The 15,439-nt window shown below is 45.7% G+C and overlaps 1 protein-coding gene and 1 pseudogene across 1 annotated transcript; both read right to left on the bottom strand.

Annotated features, from left to right (window-relative positions):
- Positions 1–464: 464 nt before the first annotated feature.
- On the bottom strand, positions 465–9,300 carry CUNH3orf84 (chromosome unknown C3orf84 homolog). The gene is made up of 4 exons (XM_008703794.2): positions 9,274–9,300; positions 7,887–8,000; positions 1,367–1,423; positions 465–985 (listed from the first exon to the last, which is right to left on the bottom strand). Exons 1-4 carry the CDS (start codon positions 9,298–9,300, stop codon positions 578–580), a joined length of 606 nt encoding a protein of 201 aa, XP_008702016.1. The 3' UTR covers positions 465–577.
- On the bottom strand, positions 1,598–7,150 carry LOC121102368 (annotated as a pseudogene).
- Positions 9,301–15,439: the final 6,139 nt, after the last annotated feature.

Raw genomic sequence — 15,439 nt, 5'->3', positions numbered from 1 at the left:
ACTGCTGCCCCACACTGTCCTGGGTGTTAGAGGGCACTCACAGGACAGCCAGAAGAGCTCAGAAAACCACAGCAAAGCACCACAGAGTCAGGATGACCTCTAGGTCCATGTCACGCAGGATCTCCTCAAAGTCTCTGCACCTCCATGGGGAGGGGTGGTCCAGTGGGGGGTTAGGCCAGGGCAGACTCCCCCTGTCCCAGCTAAGGCAGAACTATGTGGCTTCCCACCAGATCCCTAGAGGCATAGTAGCCTCCCAGAGAAATCAGAGCTGCCAGCCTTTGCCTCCTCCTCCAGACTTTGCTGCTCACTAGGAGGGCCCACTGACTCTGCTTTCCCTGCAGCCACATGAGTGCAAGGGGCTCACAGCTGGGTTTACTGCAAGAATGGATTTGGGGTCCCAGCGCTGATCTGCTGTGACCATGGCGACCCTCCAGGACCCTTAGCCTCCTGCAGGCTTCTCACTCAGTGGCAGGGTTCCCAGGGCAGCACCTCCCCTGCCCAACGCACAGGTGCCATGGGCCTTACTGCTCTCCAGCTTCTACGCCCCTTGGGCTGCATGCACAGACAGGCCGCTGTGTCAGCTGTCCTTGTTTAATGTTCTGGACCAATTTAGACACTCCGAGACCCCAGCATGAAGGTAATGCTGTAGCAGCTTGGGTCTTGGGATCCCTGGGAGGTCAGGCAGTGTGTTGGTGATTGGTCCCATATTGTTGCTGCCACAGTGGCCACCCCGGGAAGGGTGGCAGAAGTTCTGCTGGTAGGTGGTGCTGGTACGGGGAGGCGCGATCTGCACAAAGTGGATAAGGCGCTGGGGGAGGTCACTGAGTCCTGGGCCTGACCGGAAATTGGCCTGGTAGGAGGATTCAAGGGGCCGCTGCTGGCTCAACTCCAGCTCATGGGGTGCCCAGCGCAGGAAGGTGTGCCGCTGCCCCAGGCGCTCCAGGTCTTTCCGCCTTCCGATTCCCTGCAGCAGGCAGTAGGGGCCCTCCTCAACGGTATGGGCCCTTGGCCCACAGTCCTGGCACCAAGCACGCCCTTGCCCCCTCCTCAACCCAAGCCTACTTGGTGATGCCTGGCTCCCCTGGCCTATACCCCAGCCTCTTTGGCCTGCCTCCCCAGCCATGCCTTCCATTCCAGGGTGAAACATCCAGAAAGTCAGTGGCCCCAGGGATATTTGCTCACTGTCAGGCAAGCTAGTGGATGAAACCAAAGCAGAGGTACCTTTGTTTGGGGAATGGGCTGTTTCCCAGACAAGAGAGATTGTCAGGAGCCCTCCCTCCCCTCAGTGTCTTATCCCCTCCACCCTACCTCAACTTCAACCTAGGCTGGGGCCCTGCCCACTCTCCTTCCTTTCTCCAGCACTCACTTTGTCGAAAGAAGTACGGTTGTCATGCTTGGAGAACAAGTGTTGCTGTGCCGGCTCCTTTAAAGACAGTGAGAAAGAAGGTGAATGGGGAAAAAAATGATGCTTACCTGCCCTTAAGATGTTACCTCAGGACCTGTAATGGAGGGAAGCTGGCAGGAGCCACTACCCCTAAACTGCTAAACTTGCCAAAATCCTGAAAAGGCAATTAGAAATTAAAGCAATGCCTCACTCCTAGGACACCTCGTGCTGGTATTTGCCTCCAAAGCAGAAGTCTCTAGGGCTGCGGATTGATGAAGGGGCTGAAGCATCTCCTAAGACATCCTTCCACCAGAAGGGGAGTGGTTCAAGTTTCATGTCAGGCCCTCTAACTCTTAGATTGCCCAGGACCAGGCTTCGGTTCTCTCCTCCCCTCTGTCCACACAAGAGCAACCCAAGCTCTTAGCCCTGAGTACCACCTGGAAACTGCCATTTCTTTTTCTAGCTTGAGCTCCCTCCTGAGCTCCAGACTCAGTAGCCAACAGCCTATTCCATATCCCCTTGTAAATGTCTTACAGGCATCTCCAAACACATGCCTGAGCTCTGGATCATTTACCAACCCCACCCCTCCGCAGCCTCAGGTCATGGTCAGGTCAGGTCATGGTAGCTAGATCCTGCCGAACACCTTGGAGTCCCCTTGATTCTTTTCTTTCACACTCTATATCCAAAGTGTCAGGAAATCCTGTTGATTATTCCTTCAATATGTACCCAGGATTGGACCACTCCTCAGCATGTCCACTGCTTTCCCTGATCAAAGACACACCTTCTTCTCTTGCTTGAGTTATTGCAAGAGCTTCCTGCCTGGTGTCCCTGCTTCCAAGCTTTCCCTTCCAGTTTATTGTCCTCTTAGCAGGCAGAATAATTCTTCTGATATTTAGATCAGATCATCTCCCTTGTTTGCTGAAAATCTGCAACAGTTCCTCACGTTTGTAAAAGCCAAAGTCATCATAGTGGTCCATGAGACCCACACAATATTGATCTCTCCATTTCCTGCAACCACACTGGCATTCTTACTGCTCCTGAAACACACCAGCTATTTCCACTTTGGGCCTTTGCACCACCTGTGCCTTCTGTCTGGGATTCTTCCTGTAGCTGGCCGTAGGACTCCGTCTCACTTCCCTCTTGGGAGGACTTCAAGCACTAACAGCAGCAGTGCCGTCACCCCAACTCTGCATTTTCCACTTTCTGGAATAGTAGGTGACTACATAGTATGATGTTGCTTAATGTTCCTGATGAGAACATAAGCTCCTTGTGGGCAAAGGTTATTGTCTGTCTTGCTCTCATCTGTAACTCCAACACTGAGCCCGGTGCCTGGGCAAATACATGTTTGCTGTTTAATTAATGAACAGGGTTCAGAAAGTTCCCAGGGCGTTTGCTTTGGCCCAGTTGGAGCCAGAGAACCATGGCCTATACCTAGGCAGAGAAAGACCACTCCACAGACCCCCAGATCTCAATAGGAATCTCTTCTAAGACCATCCACTTTGCCTTTGTGCCTGGTCTCTAGCCCCATAATTCCCTGTCCCCAGCCATTCAGCTTCTCCTGCTGCAGACCTGAATGAAGTGTCTGATCTGGTGAGTTTAGTCTTGGCTGGGTTGGGGTATGAGCAATGACTGACAGCAGGTTCCTAAATAAAAGGCTGGGGCTAGCTCCATCCCAGATCCCTGAACCAGAATCTTCTGTGGTGTGTGTCTTTAACAAGCTCCCCTATCAGGACCTCCTGCCCTAGACAGTTGGTGCTGGTTTCCAAATACAATGAAAGCTCCATGAAGGTGAGAAGCCAGCCAGCCTTACCTTTCATTCCTCATAAAGCAAGCTGACACGACAGGGATTAAAAACCCAGAGCCCTTCTAGAAAAAAAATAGGAAAAAATCTTCAGTATTTAGAACTAGGCAAAGAGTTCTTTGACTTGATACTAAAAGCAAGAGCAATAAAAGAAAAAATTGATAAACTGGCTCTCATCAAAAAATTCTTCAAGTTTTGCTCTGTGAAAATTTGTGTAAAGAAGATGAAAAGATAAGCTACAGACTGGAAGAAAATATTTGCAAACCAAATATCCAATAAAGGAATAATACCTAGAATATATAAAGAATTCTCACAACTCAACAGTAAAATAGCAATCCAATTAGAAAATGGGCAAACATAAGATGTCTATTGACAGATGAATGGATAAAGATGTGATACACACACACACACACACACACACACCAGAATATTACACAGCCAACAAAAAATTGAAATCTTGCCATTTGCAACAATGTGGATGGAACTAGAGGATATCATGCTAAGTGAAATAAGTCAATCAGAGAAAGACAATTATCATATGATTTCACTGATATGTGGAATTTAAAAAACAAGGGATAGGATCATAGAGGAAGAGAAGAAAAAATGAAAGAACACAAAACCAGAGAGGGAGACAAACCGTAAGAGACTCTTAATCTTAGGAAACAAACTGAGGGTTGCTGGAGGGGAGAGGGGAGGGAGGATGGGGTAAATGGGTGATGGACATTGGGGAGGGTATGTGTTGTAATCAGCACTGGGTATTATATAAGACCAATGAATCACAGACCTGTACCCCTGAAACAAATAATACATTATATGTTAATGAATTGAAATTCAATTTTAAAAAAAGAAAATGGGCAAACGACATGAAGCCATTTCACTGAAGAGGATATACAGATGGCAAATAACACATGAAAAAATGTTTTCCATCATTAAACATTAGTGAAATGCAAATTAAAATCACAATGAGCTCTCACGACGTATTTATCAGAATGGCTAAAATAAAACAGAGACAATACCAAATGTTGCTGAGAATGCAGAGAAACTGGATCACTCATACATTGCTGGTGGGAATGTAAAATGGTACAGTCACTCTAGAAAACAGTTTGGCAGCTTCCTTTAAAAACTAAACATACAACTACCATATAATCCAGCAATTGCACTCCTAGGCATTTAATCCAAAGAAATGAAAATTTATGTTCACCCAAAAACCTGTAGCAGCTTTATTTGTAAGAGCCAAAAACTGGAATCAGCCCAGATATTTTTAATAGGTGAATGGTTACACAAACTGGTATATGCATACCATGGAATACTACTCAGTGATGAAGAAAAATGAACCATGAACAACTTGGATGAATCTCTAGGAAATTATGCTGAGCAAGAAAAACCGATCTCCAAATATTGCAAGCCATATCATTCCATTTATATAACATTATTGAAATGACAAAATTTTGGAAAGGGAGAAGAGGCTGGTGGTTGCCAGGGATTAGAGACAGAGAAAGGGTAGACGAGCAGGAGGCTGGTGGGTGTGGTCATAAAAGGGCACCACCAGGGATACTTGTGATGTTGGCCAGTATCTTAACTGTAGTGGTGGAAACACAAACCTGAATAGGTGATAAAATTTTATAGATCTTAATATACACAAATGAGTGTAAGTAAAATTGGAAATCTGAGATAGGTGGGTTTCATTAATGTCAATGTCCTGGTTGCAATATTATATGACAGTTTTGCAAAATACGATCATTGTGGGAAACTGGGAAAAATATGGAAGGGATTTCTATTATTTCTCACAACAGGTTGTGAATTCACAGTTATTTCAATAAAAATTTCAATTAAAAAACCCTGGGAGTATGCAGCAAGTTCCAATTGACCCCCAAATTTCTTCTCCATCTCTATCCTTGGCTAAAGAATTGTACACAGCCCAAGAATGTGGATGCCTCTGTTGTTGGAGGCAGCTCTGACTCTGAAAACTCACTATATATGTATTTTTGCCTTTTGATTTTTTTTTATTACTCCAAAAATCTTCATTAAGAAAAATTTAGCTTTCTGACTCTGTTCTTGTGCCTTCAACACTTTCACAGTGCTTTTCTGCTCCTCAGTAAGGAAAGCACACTTGATCTGGTCATAGACACACGTAGCATATAGGGAATCACTACAGGCCCTGCTGACATGTTGTTTCAGACAACTTCATAAGAACTTTAGGTCTTACAACACAAACTTCTTGAAGTCAGCCTGCTCACTTGCCCCATGTGGATTGTGGTGCTTTCCCAACCTTGTTGGTATAAAGGTACACGATTCCATTATCAAGGGTTCAGGACAGCCTAGTTTTGTTAGAGGCTGTACTGTAGGATGGCCTATGATGGGATGTCAGATTCTGGATTAGTCTGAATGCCTCTAGACACAGTCCCTGGAAGAGTGAAACTCACTATTCCAACAGTGGCAGGATACTCTATTGACTCCCATTGACTCAAGTTTTGTTCTCAAAATAGTGAGAGCCTGGTAACAAGTGCAGTCGTTTCCTTCCACCCAGGCAGTTCTGAGTATTCTTGTCCCTGGAGAGAATTTCCCCTGCATCTTTGTTTCTAGGATCCTTTTCCATTGAGGCTGTAAAACCCGTGGTCTCTGAGCAGGTGGGCTTAGGCTGGGATTCCAACTGAAGAGACCTTGGAGGAAAGGTAGATTTCCTGGGAGGGGGCAGTAGTTGCATGTGGGAGGGCTAAGGGCCCTTGTGGAGGCTGGGCATTCTGCAGTCAGTAGGATGCTGAGTAAGGAGCCCCTGTGGCAGACTGAGGCATGGCAGGGTGGGACAGGGAGGGATACAACAATCATGGTACCACCAATGAAGTACCTACTCCAAACCATGAGTCCCTGGGACTCTTGTCTGACCTTAAGAACAAACAAGACCAGGATTACATGTCCCAAGAGTCAGGCAGGTGATAGCTAGAAATAAGTTAATCTGGTCTAGAAAAGAAAAAGAAAAAGAAGAAAAGAGAATTTTCTTGCACCTGAATGACACAGATAAAATTTCTACCTGACCAAAACTAAAGAAAAGTGGTGTCACATCTTGAAAAGTTTTTCAACAGTAATAACTACAAGTAGTTGGGTTGAAACCTGATATCTCTTAGCTAATAGGAAAATAAAATGTGCACCTTCCCCAAACAGTCCCACTAATTAGAGGAGCTTTAGACGTAGAATGAGCCACCAGACTTGGCATTTATACAATCTGAGCCCAAGACACATAGATCATGCTGTTTGGAGCTAGCTGTTGGTAATGCTAGTAAATGCTTTGTGTAACAAGTCTTCAGTTAAAACATATCCCAAAACACGTTCCCTACTTCTGTTTCTGGGAGACAGATTGAGATGATGTTCCAGTCTTTAGGATGACAGCTGCCACTGGGCAACTACAAACACCCAGCAGAAAGTCCCCAGTTTGCCTCTGTCCCTGTATTACCCAGGTCCCATTATTCTCAAGGGGGAGGTGGTGGCCCCAGATAAGTGGTCTGGAGCTGCATTTGGGCCTGGCTTTCTGAGTAGGCAGTGCCAGGCAACCCTTCCAACTAAGAATGCTAAGGAATTGCAAGCTTCATAACATGGGAGCTTCCAGACCATGTTCTTGGCCTGGGAAAGCAAGTCATGGAGAATTCAGATGACAGATCAAGTAGGATCTGGCTAGAGGCTTGGAAGCAAGAAGCTGCAGTGGACAGAGCATGTTCCAGACACTCTTCCATGTTCTCCACCCTGCTGTTGCCCAGGGGGCTGATCTAAGTGCATTTCTCACCAGCCTGCCTTCCCTCTGGCCACTGAAAAGCCCTAGGAAGAGAAGGAGGGAAGGAAAGAGATGTTTCTTCTCTTAACTCCCTCCCAGACTAACCCCCACCTGTCTGTGTCTCTCCACCCAAAATCACCACTCCTTTCAGGATGGTTCTCTCCACACCACCCTCTCCTTCTGGGTTCTGGGAGCCATACATTGCCCTGTCCCTTCGGCCCAACGGTACTGACCACTTGGTTGTTACCAACCTGTGATACCACTTTTACCTGAGGCCCTCACATCCACTCCTTTGCATTTACACTCTGCTGAGTTCTCCTGTTTTGAGTGAGCTTTTTACTGTTGGGACCCCAACCAATGATCACTGCCCCTTCCTTGTTTCCAGGCCTAGAAGCAGTAGAGGGTCTGGGCCCTGCATCTCTCTCTCTCCTGTTCTTTGGAAGCCTAAAGCCACTTCTGCCATCACTCCTTTCCAGTCCTCCTTGGCTACTCATGTGGGTGGGTACCCAGCCACTTTATGCTGCTTCCTTCACCAGAGGAAGCCTCCTGGGCCTCTGGACTCCAAGGCTGACTGTGGATTAGACCATGGGCTTTTAGGACATCAAGGAATCTGAGCTTGAGAGCAGTTGTTGGCAAAACTCAAGGCTTATTTTCTGGGTTCTGGAGGGTCTTTTCCCATGGTCACCTACCCAAACTGGACCCTGACCCTCCCTCTGCCTAAGAGGAGCATTGAGCAAGACTGTCCAGCTTGGTACTAGCTCTTCTCCACCCTTTCTATAGGTAGAGAAATGGAAATAATGCTATTTCAGAGAAGAGTGGCCAGGACTCATGCATTTCCTAAGGTTCAGCAGTGGTAGGTCTGGGGAAGATGTTTTTGGGGTCCAAGAGAAACAGAAACTGGCCCAGCCACCCCAGTTGCCCCCAGGGCTGCCTTGTACCTGACATCGCTGCAGGAACACTGCTGGAGGCTGGGGCTTGGCTGCAAGGCGGTATTCTTGAGCACTTTCACTCTTGAATTGGCCTCTGTAGTGTCCATAGAAGCCAGCATTGTGCTATAATAAGGCAGGCATGAGGGTGAATCCCTCCCAAATGCTTACCCTGAGTCTCAGACCTCAAGGTCCCCAGGCCAGAAGCCTCTCCTGAGAGCTACTGAGAGAATAAAAAGAATCTGAGGAGAGGGACACCCATCTGTCATCCATCGTTAGAACAGTTGGCCTTGGGATGCCTGGGTGGCTCAGCCGGTTAAGCATCTGCCTTCAAGTCAGGTCATGATCCCAGGGTCCTGGGATCAAGTCCCGCATTGGGCTCTCTGCTGAGAGGAGAGAGTGTTCTCCCTCTCCTTCTGCCTGCCACTCCCCCTGCTGTGCTCTCTCTCTCTCTCTCTAACAAATACATAAAATCTTTAAGAAAAAGAAAAAGAACAGTTGGCCTCAGCTGTGCTGGCCCACCTGGGAGGGCTATGTATGTGTAGGGAAAGGGCACCTTTATTTTCCTTTCCCTTTTTTCCTTTCTTCCATCCTTCCCCTCTTTCTTTCATAAGATCCTAATATGAGCTGGAGAGACCATGGTGAAAGGACAGAATTATCCTGGACCTTGTGAAACTTCCTTATGGTGAGGGAGTCAGAAACAACGAATAGGATCAGGGACAAAATAACCTGATGACTAGATCAAGAGTGACAGGGTACAGGAATAGCCCCTCATGACAATGAGGGTGGGACCTGAATATGAGGAGTCATAGCCCTGAGCAGAAAGAAGCTGACCCAAGTTTGTGGCCTCTGGCCATCACAGCAGTTTCCTATATATGACTGAAAAGCCCTTTATCTTTTCATCCCACTGAGGGTTTGGGTTGCCCAACTTGTCTGTCCATCTTTCTATTATCTGTTTAACTTGCTCTCTCTTCAGTTTAGTTCAATATTATTTACTGGGCTGCCTTTACTGCATTCCAGGCACGGGACTGGGCATGGGATATACAGGTAGAAAACAGTCTTTGCCCTCAAGATGTTCCCAGCATAGAGAGCAGTCAAACTCCAGAAGTTTGGGGAGACCAAGCAAAAAACTGGGAATAAATGGGGTGGCTAGAAGACTAGGAGATTCAGCTGGTTAGTGTGAGACCAGGACACATGGGAAAGGACATGGCATCAGAAAGACTAGGTAGGTTCTAGGGGTAACCTTAGAATGACGGAGGGGGAGTGGGAAGTTCAGGGTCCTCCTCCAGCCTGGATGCTGGATGAAATCTTTCTTGCTAAATTTACTCCATGATTCATTCACATTTCAGGTACTACCCCAGGGCCAGGAGCCAAGATTAATTGTAAAGTGCGCTCTTACCCAGGAGCCTACTAAAGCACTTTGCATCTTTCCAGGAAGGAAGTAGAAAAGGCAAACTTTCCTTTTGTCTTTTTGAGGCTATGTCTGAGGAAAGAGAATCTCAGCTTCTTGTTGCTTAGTGACAAAGGGAGGTTGTGACTGCACAATGCTGCTGAGATTGTTGAGACAGTGCCCAGCCTGCTACCCTTTTGTGCTTCCTGCTTGTTTTTACTTCTTTATGAGAGAAATCTGCCCCTCAGCATTAACAGTCTAGATAGAGTCCTTACATATAGAAACATATACTCCACAGTGGAGTGTGATGAACTCATAGTCAATGAAATATCAAAGAATTTTAAAGGTGAATCTTGCATTTTAAAATTGTGTAACCATATTGCCAGGAACATAAATTTAGAAAGCATTCCACAAGATACAGATGTAGTGAAGAGAAGGGCCATAGGCACCCCAATGTTCATAGCAGCAATGTCCACAATAGCTAAATCGTGGAAGGAGCCGAGATGCCCTTCAACAGATGACTGGATTAAGAAGTTGTGGTCCATATATACAATGGAATATTACTCAGCTATCAGAAAGAACGAGTTCTCAACATTTGCTACAACATGGACGGCACTGGAGGAGATAATGCTAAGTGAAATAAGTCAAGCAGAGAAAGACAACTATCATATGATTTCTCTCATCTATGGAACATAAGAACTAGGACGATCGGTAGGGGAAGAAAGGGATAAAGAAAGGGGGGTAATCAGAAGGGGGAATGAAACATGAGAGACTATGGACTATGAGAAACAAACTGAGGACTTCAGAGGGGAGGGGGGTGGGGGAATGGGATAGGCTGGTGATGGGTAGTAAGGAGGGCACGTATTGCATGGTGCACTGGGTGTTATACACAACTAATGAATCATCGAGCCTTACATCGGAAACCGGGGATGTACTGTATGGTGACTAACATAATATAATAAAAAATCATTAAAATAAAATAAAAAAAGAAAGCATTCCACAGAGTCAGAAGAAATGTTAAAAGGGTTGATGGTTCTTAGGATAAAATTGCTGCTTCAGAATAAGGTTCTGTCAACTTTTCTTTTAGGAGTCTGTGGCACCTGAGAACACTGGGCAGGTGACTGTTACCAGGGCCCCAGAAAAGAAGGAGAGCATATCAGAGGAGCAAAAGAAGGAGCATGAAAATATCTGACATTGTGGTTCCATTCCAAGCTATACTTCAGCAGATTATTGTCTCTTTCTCTCTCATTTGTAACACAGGGACATGAACAGTTCAAGTTCATCTCTTTCACTAACCAAAAAGAGCTGGCAATCAGCCTCTAAAAATATTCCAATAAAAAGTTGACCAGCAGAAAACATTCAGACCGTGCTGGTGTCCATGATACAACCCTACCAGCCAGAAAAACCACCCTACTATAGTTACCCTGAAGACCCACTCTCACAGGTATTCACAGGTACAAAAAGTTTCATTGCAGCATCTGCATAGGGGAAAAACTGTAAGCAGCTGAATGTTTTACCAATAGGGCAATAGGAAAGATACTTTAATCTACAAATATATATCTTAAAAATTGTGAGTCAAAAAGTCAAATTGTAGGAAAATGCACAAAGTATACCATTTATAACATGATACAATAATGCAAAACAATGCTATATATTATTTATGAATGCAACCATATGAACTAAAAGTATAAAACATGCATAGAAATGATAAGCATCAAATTCAGGATAGAAGTCACCTGGGGAATGGTATCAAGGAAGGCAGAGTGGAGCTTCAACTCTATGTGTTTTTATTTTTCAAAGCTTTATTTAGGTATAACTAACACAATAAACTACACATATTAAGTGTACAATTTGACACATTTTGACCTATGTATACATGTATGAAACATAGCCACTATCAAGGTAGTAAACGTATCCCTCACCCTCAAGTTTCCTTCTGCCCATTGGTAATCCTCCTCTATGGCACTCATTGGTCTCAAGCAACTGCTGGTTAACTTTCTGTTGCTATAGATTACTTTGCATTTTCTAGAATTTTATATAAATGGAACCATTCAATATGTATTCTTTGTGTCTGACTTCTTCCATGCAGGGTAATTACCTTGTGTTTTATCCATGTCATGGTGCCTATCAATCACTCATTCCTTTTTATGGCTTAGTAGTTTTCCATTGTATGGATATGCAAAACTCTCCATATATATACATATATGTATGCATATATATTTTTAATAGAATTTTTAGAGCAATTTTAGGTTCACAGCAAACTTGAATGGAAGGTACAGGGATTTCTCATATACCTTTTGCCCCACATTTGTATAACCCCTCCTATTACTAATATCCCTCACCAGAATAGCACATTTGTTATAATTGCTGAACCTAAAGTGACACATCATTATCCCCCAAAGTCCATAGTTTGTGTTAGAGTTCACTCTTGCAGTTGTACATTCTATGGGTTTGGACAAAAGTATACTGCAATTACATGTATGCACCGTTATACTATCATACAGAATAGTTTCACTGCCTTAAAAATCCTCTCTTTTCCACCTATACATCCCTGATTCCCCCCAATCCATGGTAACCAGTGATCTTTTTACTGTCTCTAGAATTTTGCCTTTTTCACAATGTTATATTAGAATCCTACAGTATATAGCCTTTCCAGATTGGCTCCTTTCAGTTAGTAAAATATATTGAAGTTTCCTCTATGTCTTTTCCTAGCTTGATAGCTCATTTCTTTTTACTGCTTAATATTCCATTGTCTGGATTACCACAGTTCACTTGTAGGGCCCAAAACGCCTCCTCCTAACCAGTAGGAGGAGTCCATTAGATGACTGGAAACAACCTCTGTCAGAGACTTCCCTCACTGTGACCCATAAACTTTGCAAACATAAAAAGACACCCCTAACCCTGGTACAGTTCCCATCTCTGGGCCTGCCCACTCTCCTGTCTTAAACTTAATAAACTGCTCTGTGCTTGCCACTTTCCTTCTGGCTGTCTTTATTCAAGTGGGGATCCTCATGTAAGTCTCTCATGGAGAATTCAAGAACTGAGACCTCCATTCACTCCTCCATTCTCCCACCAGTAACAACATAGCTGGTCTCCTCCTCCTCTTTGAAGGATGATCCAGGAGGCTTCCACAGCACCTCGCTCTCTTGGGTGTCCCTCCTCTGTCCCTGACCGCACCTGCTTGGGGTCCTTTGCTGCTTTTTCCTTATCTAGGCCTCTAAAGTTGTGTGTCCTGGGGCTCAGGGCAATCTGTTTTCCATCCATACTCTTTCATTGGTGATCTCTGTTTCATGGCGTTAAAAGCCATCTATAACCATCAGAGGCAGAGTTCCACAGACCCTTCCTCCCTACACCCTCTGCCCCTGCCCACCCTGCTCTCAGATTGTCTCAGTATCTAGCAGGCCAGGTTCCCTGGACTATTTCTTGCCTTTTTCTCCCCACCAGTCAGCCAGTTCTGTGGCTGCCTCCCAGCGGCTCTCCCTACCAGCTCTTGTTAGGACGTCTTGGGCCCCCGTCATGCCCTAGCCCCTGGGCACCCAGTCCACTCCGCATACAGCAGGATGGGTCAGGTAACTCCTGAGCGGGTCTGCATTGGTGAGGGCATGCTCGGTGGGGTGCGGGTGGCGGCAGGGGTGTGACTGTGGAGGTGAGCGGGTACATCTTGCGAGGTACACGTGGGCCGTGTAGCGGTATGCAATGAGAGGCAGGCCACCTGCGGCCAATGAACTGCTGGTAAAATGGTTAGGACCGTTAAAACCGTTAAAACCGTTAGAACCTTTAGTCTCGCGACGCAGAGGGGGCGGGTCCAGGGGCGGGGCTTAACCCCCATTGGTGAGACCTGGCCCTGGGGGGCGGGATCACGCATGCTCCGGCAACTTCGGCGGGACTGGCGTTGAGGCGAGATCACTGACGCCCCAGGTGGGGCGCGAGCCTCCCCTCAGAGGTGGAGGCGGGAGGGATTTGGTCAGAGAGGGCAGGGAGGGGAGGGTGGGGCGAAGGTGGGGGGGTTGGGGAGCCATATGGGGCTTTACGCGTAGATTCGGGATTTCCGGGGACCTCGAGGAGTTTCTTGGGACGCTGGCTTGTCCACTTGATCCTTGCCCTAGAGGTTCTAGCCGTTCATTCTTTCCCTGTGACGAAAGACCACTCTGGGTCTTCGAGGAGACTTTACTTTCTGTGCTTATCTTTGGAGAGCTGTTTTCGTCAGTTTCGCGGGGTTCCACAGCCTCTCATCCCGAGTCCGGAATTAGACGCGAGGAAGAGAATTGACCCAGAAAGTCAGGGTGAACAGGAATCCAGGGAAACCGACTGCGATTTGCCTTTATTATTATGCAGTATCCTTTGGAGGCCTCTGGAACGAACACTGAAATGATTTAGTCTAGGAGCCCAGAACATGTCTCCTGGTTGAAAAGAGATGAAGAGAGGATGGCTGCAGGATGTTGGCCCGCGGGACCACAAAGTCTGAGGGACAGGACTGTTGCTTTCTGCGACCTAGTGGAGGAGGCAGAGGGGCACGTAGAGGACCTCACAGTGTGGCTTCAGGATTCTTTGTTGAAAACGGGGTCGGATGGGGGTGAGGGGTGCTCTATGAGACCCTTAGGTTATTCTCTTCAGCCCACACGTTCCTCCCCTGCCTGCCACCTTGCCAGGGCCCGTCCTGTGGAGACAGCCGTGTTCCTGGCATGCAGTTAAACCTTTCCTCTGTCTTTTTTGTCATTTATTTATTTTGGTGTGTGGGGGGGGAGGGCAGAGTGAGAAAATCCCCAGACTCCCCACTGAGCGCGGAGCCCGCAGGACTCTATCCTCGGACCCATGAGATCACCACCCAAGCCGAAACCAAGAGTCCCACGCTCAACCGACTGAGACGCCCAGGCGCCCCCAAACCTTTCCTCTGCTTTTATGCTTCTTTTAATAGGATTGGGGGATGGGGGGGGGAGAACCCTGCCTTTGAAAGTTTGTAATGTGTGCATATCAGTTTTCATTTACCTAGTGTCCTACCTAAGAATGACTACCTCTTTATTACTAGTATACTAGCATCTACAAGGACAGGTTAGGCAGATGGGAATTTAGAAGCCTATGTAGGTAGCATGGAGATAAGTGCACAGAGAACAGATAAACCTGAGGCTGAGCACATCCAGCCCCATGTGGTCCTTATGAAACCTCTTAAGAATAAGTTAGTTTGGAACCCCCAATGTAGTTATTCTAAACGCCAAGCTATATACTGTGTAAATTATTGTCCTCTCTCAGCATATACAGAAATGGAAGATGATAGAGGATTTATCATCTAGATGTAGTAATAATGGTCTTAAATAATGGTCTTGTATTGATGTGTATAAAATTGTCTAGATTCTAAATCTAGAATGAGGGATTTTCACAAGTGTGGATAGAATAAAAAACAGATTATCAAAGAAATAAGTAAATGTAAGAATTCGGAATCCTAAATTTACTTCAATTCTTCCCCTTTCTTAAAATATGTAATAAGTCTGTGGGGATCTAGGGATTTGAAATGTAGTAATTGAAAAAAATCATATATTTTTAAATATTGTGGATACTTGGAAAGTTTTGCTCTCTTGTCCTAATTTAGTTCTCATTTTTAGAAAGATTTGTTTATTTATTTGAGAGAGCACAAGCAGGGGGAAGTAGCAGAGGGAGAAGGAGAAGCAGACTCCCTGCTGAGCGGGGGGTGGTAAGCAGGGCTGGATCCCAGGATCCTGAGATCATGACCTGAGCCGAAGGCAGATGCTTAACCCACTGAGCCATCCAGGTGCCCATAGTTCTCATTTAAAAAAAAATTTTTTTAAAACAGTAAATATTTTCTATTGTATGCCAGGCACAATTTCTAGGTTTTTAAGATAGAAAACTAGGTTTTCTGTAGGGAACAGAACACACAAAAATTCCTATCCTCAAAAAGCTTAACATTACATTGTAGTAGGCTTGGGTGTACATGCTGAAATAGACAAGATAAGTTAATAAAATACGTAATGTATTAGAATAATGGTATGCTGTGGAGAAAAAGCAAGGGAGAAACAGTAAATATTGAGGCATTACAATTTTAAACAGATAATTTGAGAGAACATCTGGAGGTGGTGGAGGTAGTTTGGCCTATTATGCCAATATCGGAGGGAAGAGTGAATGAACCAAGTGGAGGAAACAGTATGGGAAAGGGACCTGAAGC

Source organism: Ursus maritimus, unplaced genomic scaffold (assembly GCF_017311325.1).
Source record: "Ursus maritimus isolate PB19 unplaced genomic scaffold, ASM1731132v1 scaffold_14, whole genome shotgun sequence".
Classification (NCBI taxonomy): domain Eukaryota; kingdom Metazoa; phylum Chordata; class Mammalia; order Carnivora; family Ursidae; genus Ursus; species Ursus maritimus.
Note: the sequence above shows the minus strand (reverse complement) of the source record. Positions and strands in the feature narration are given on the sequence as shown.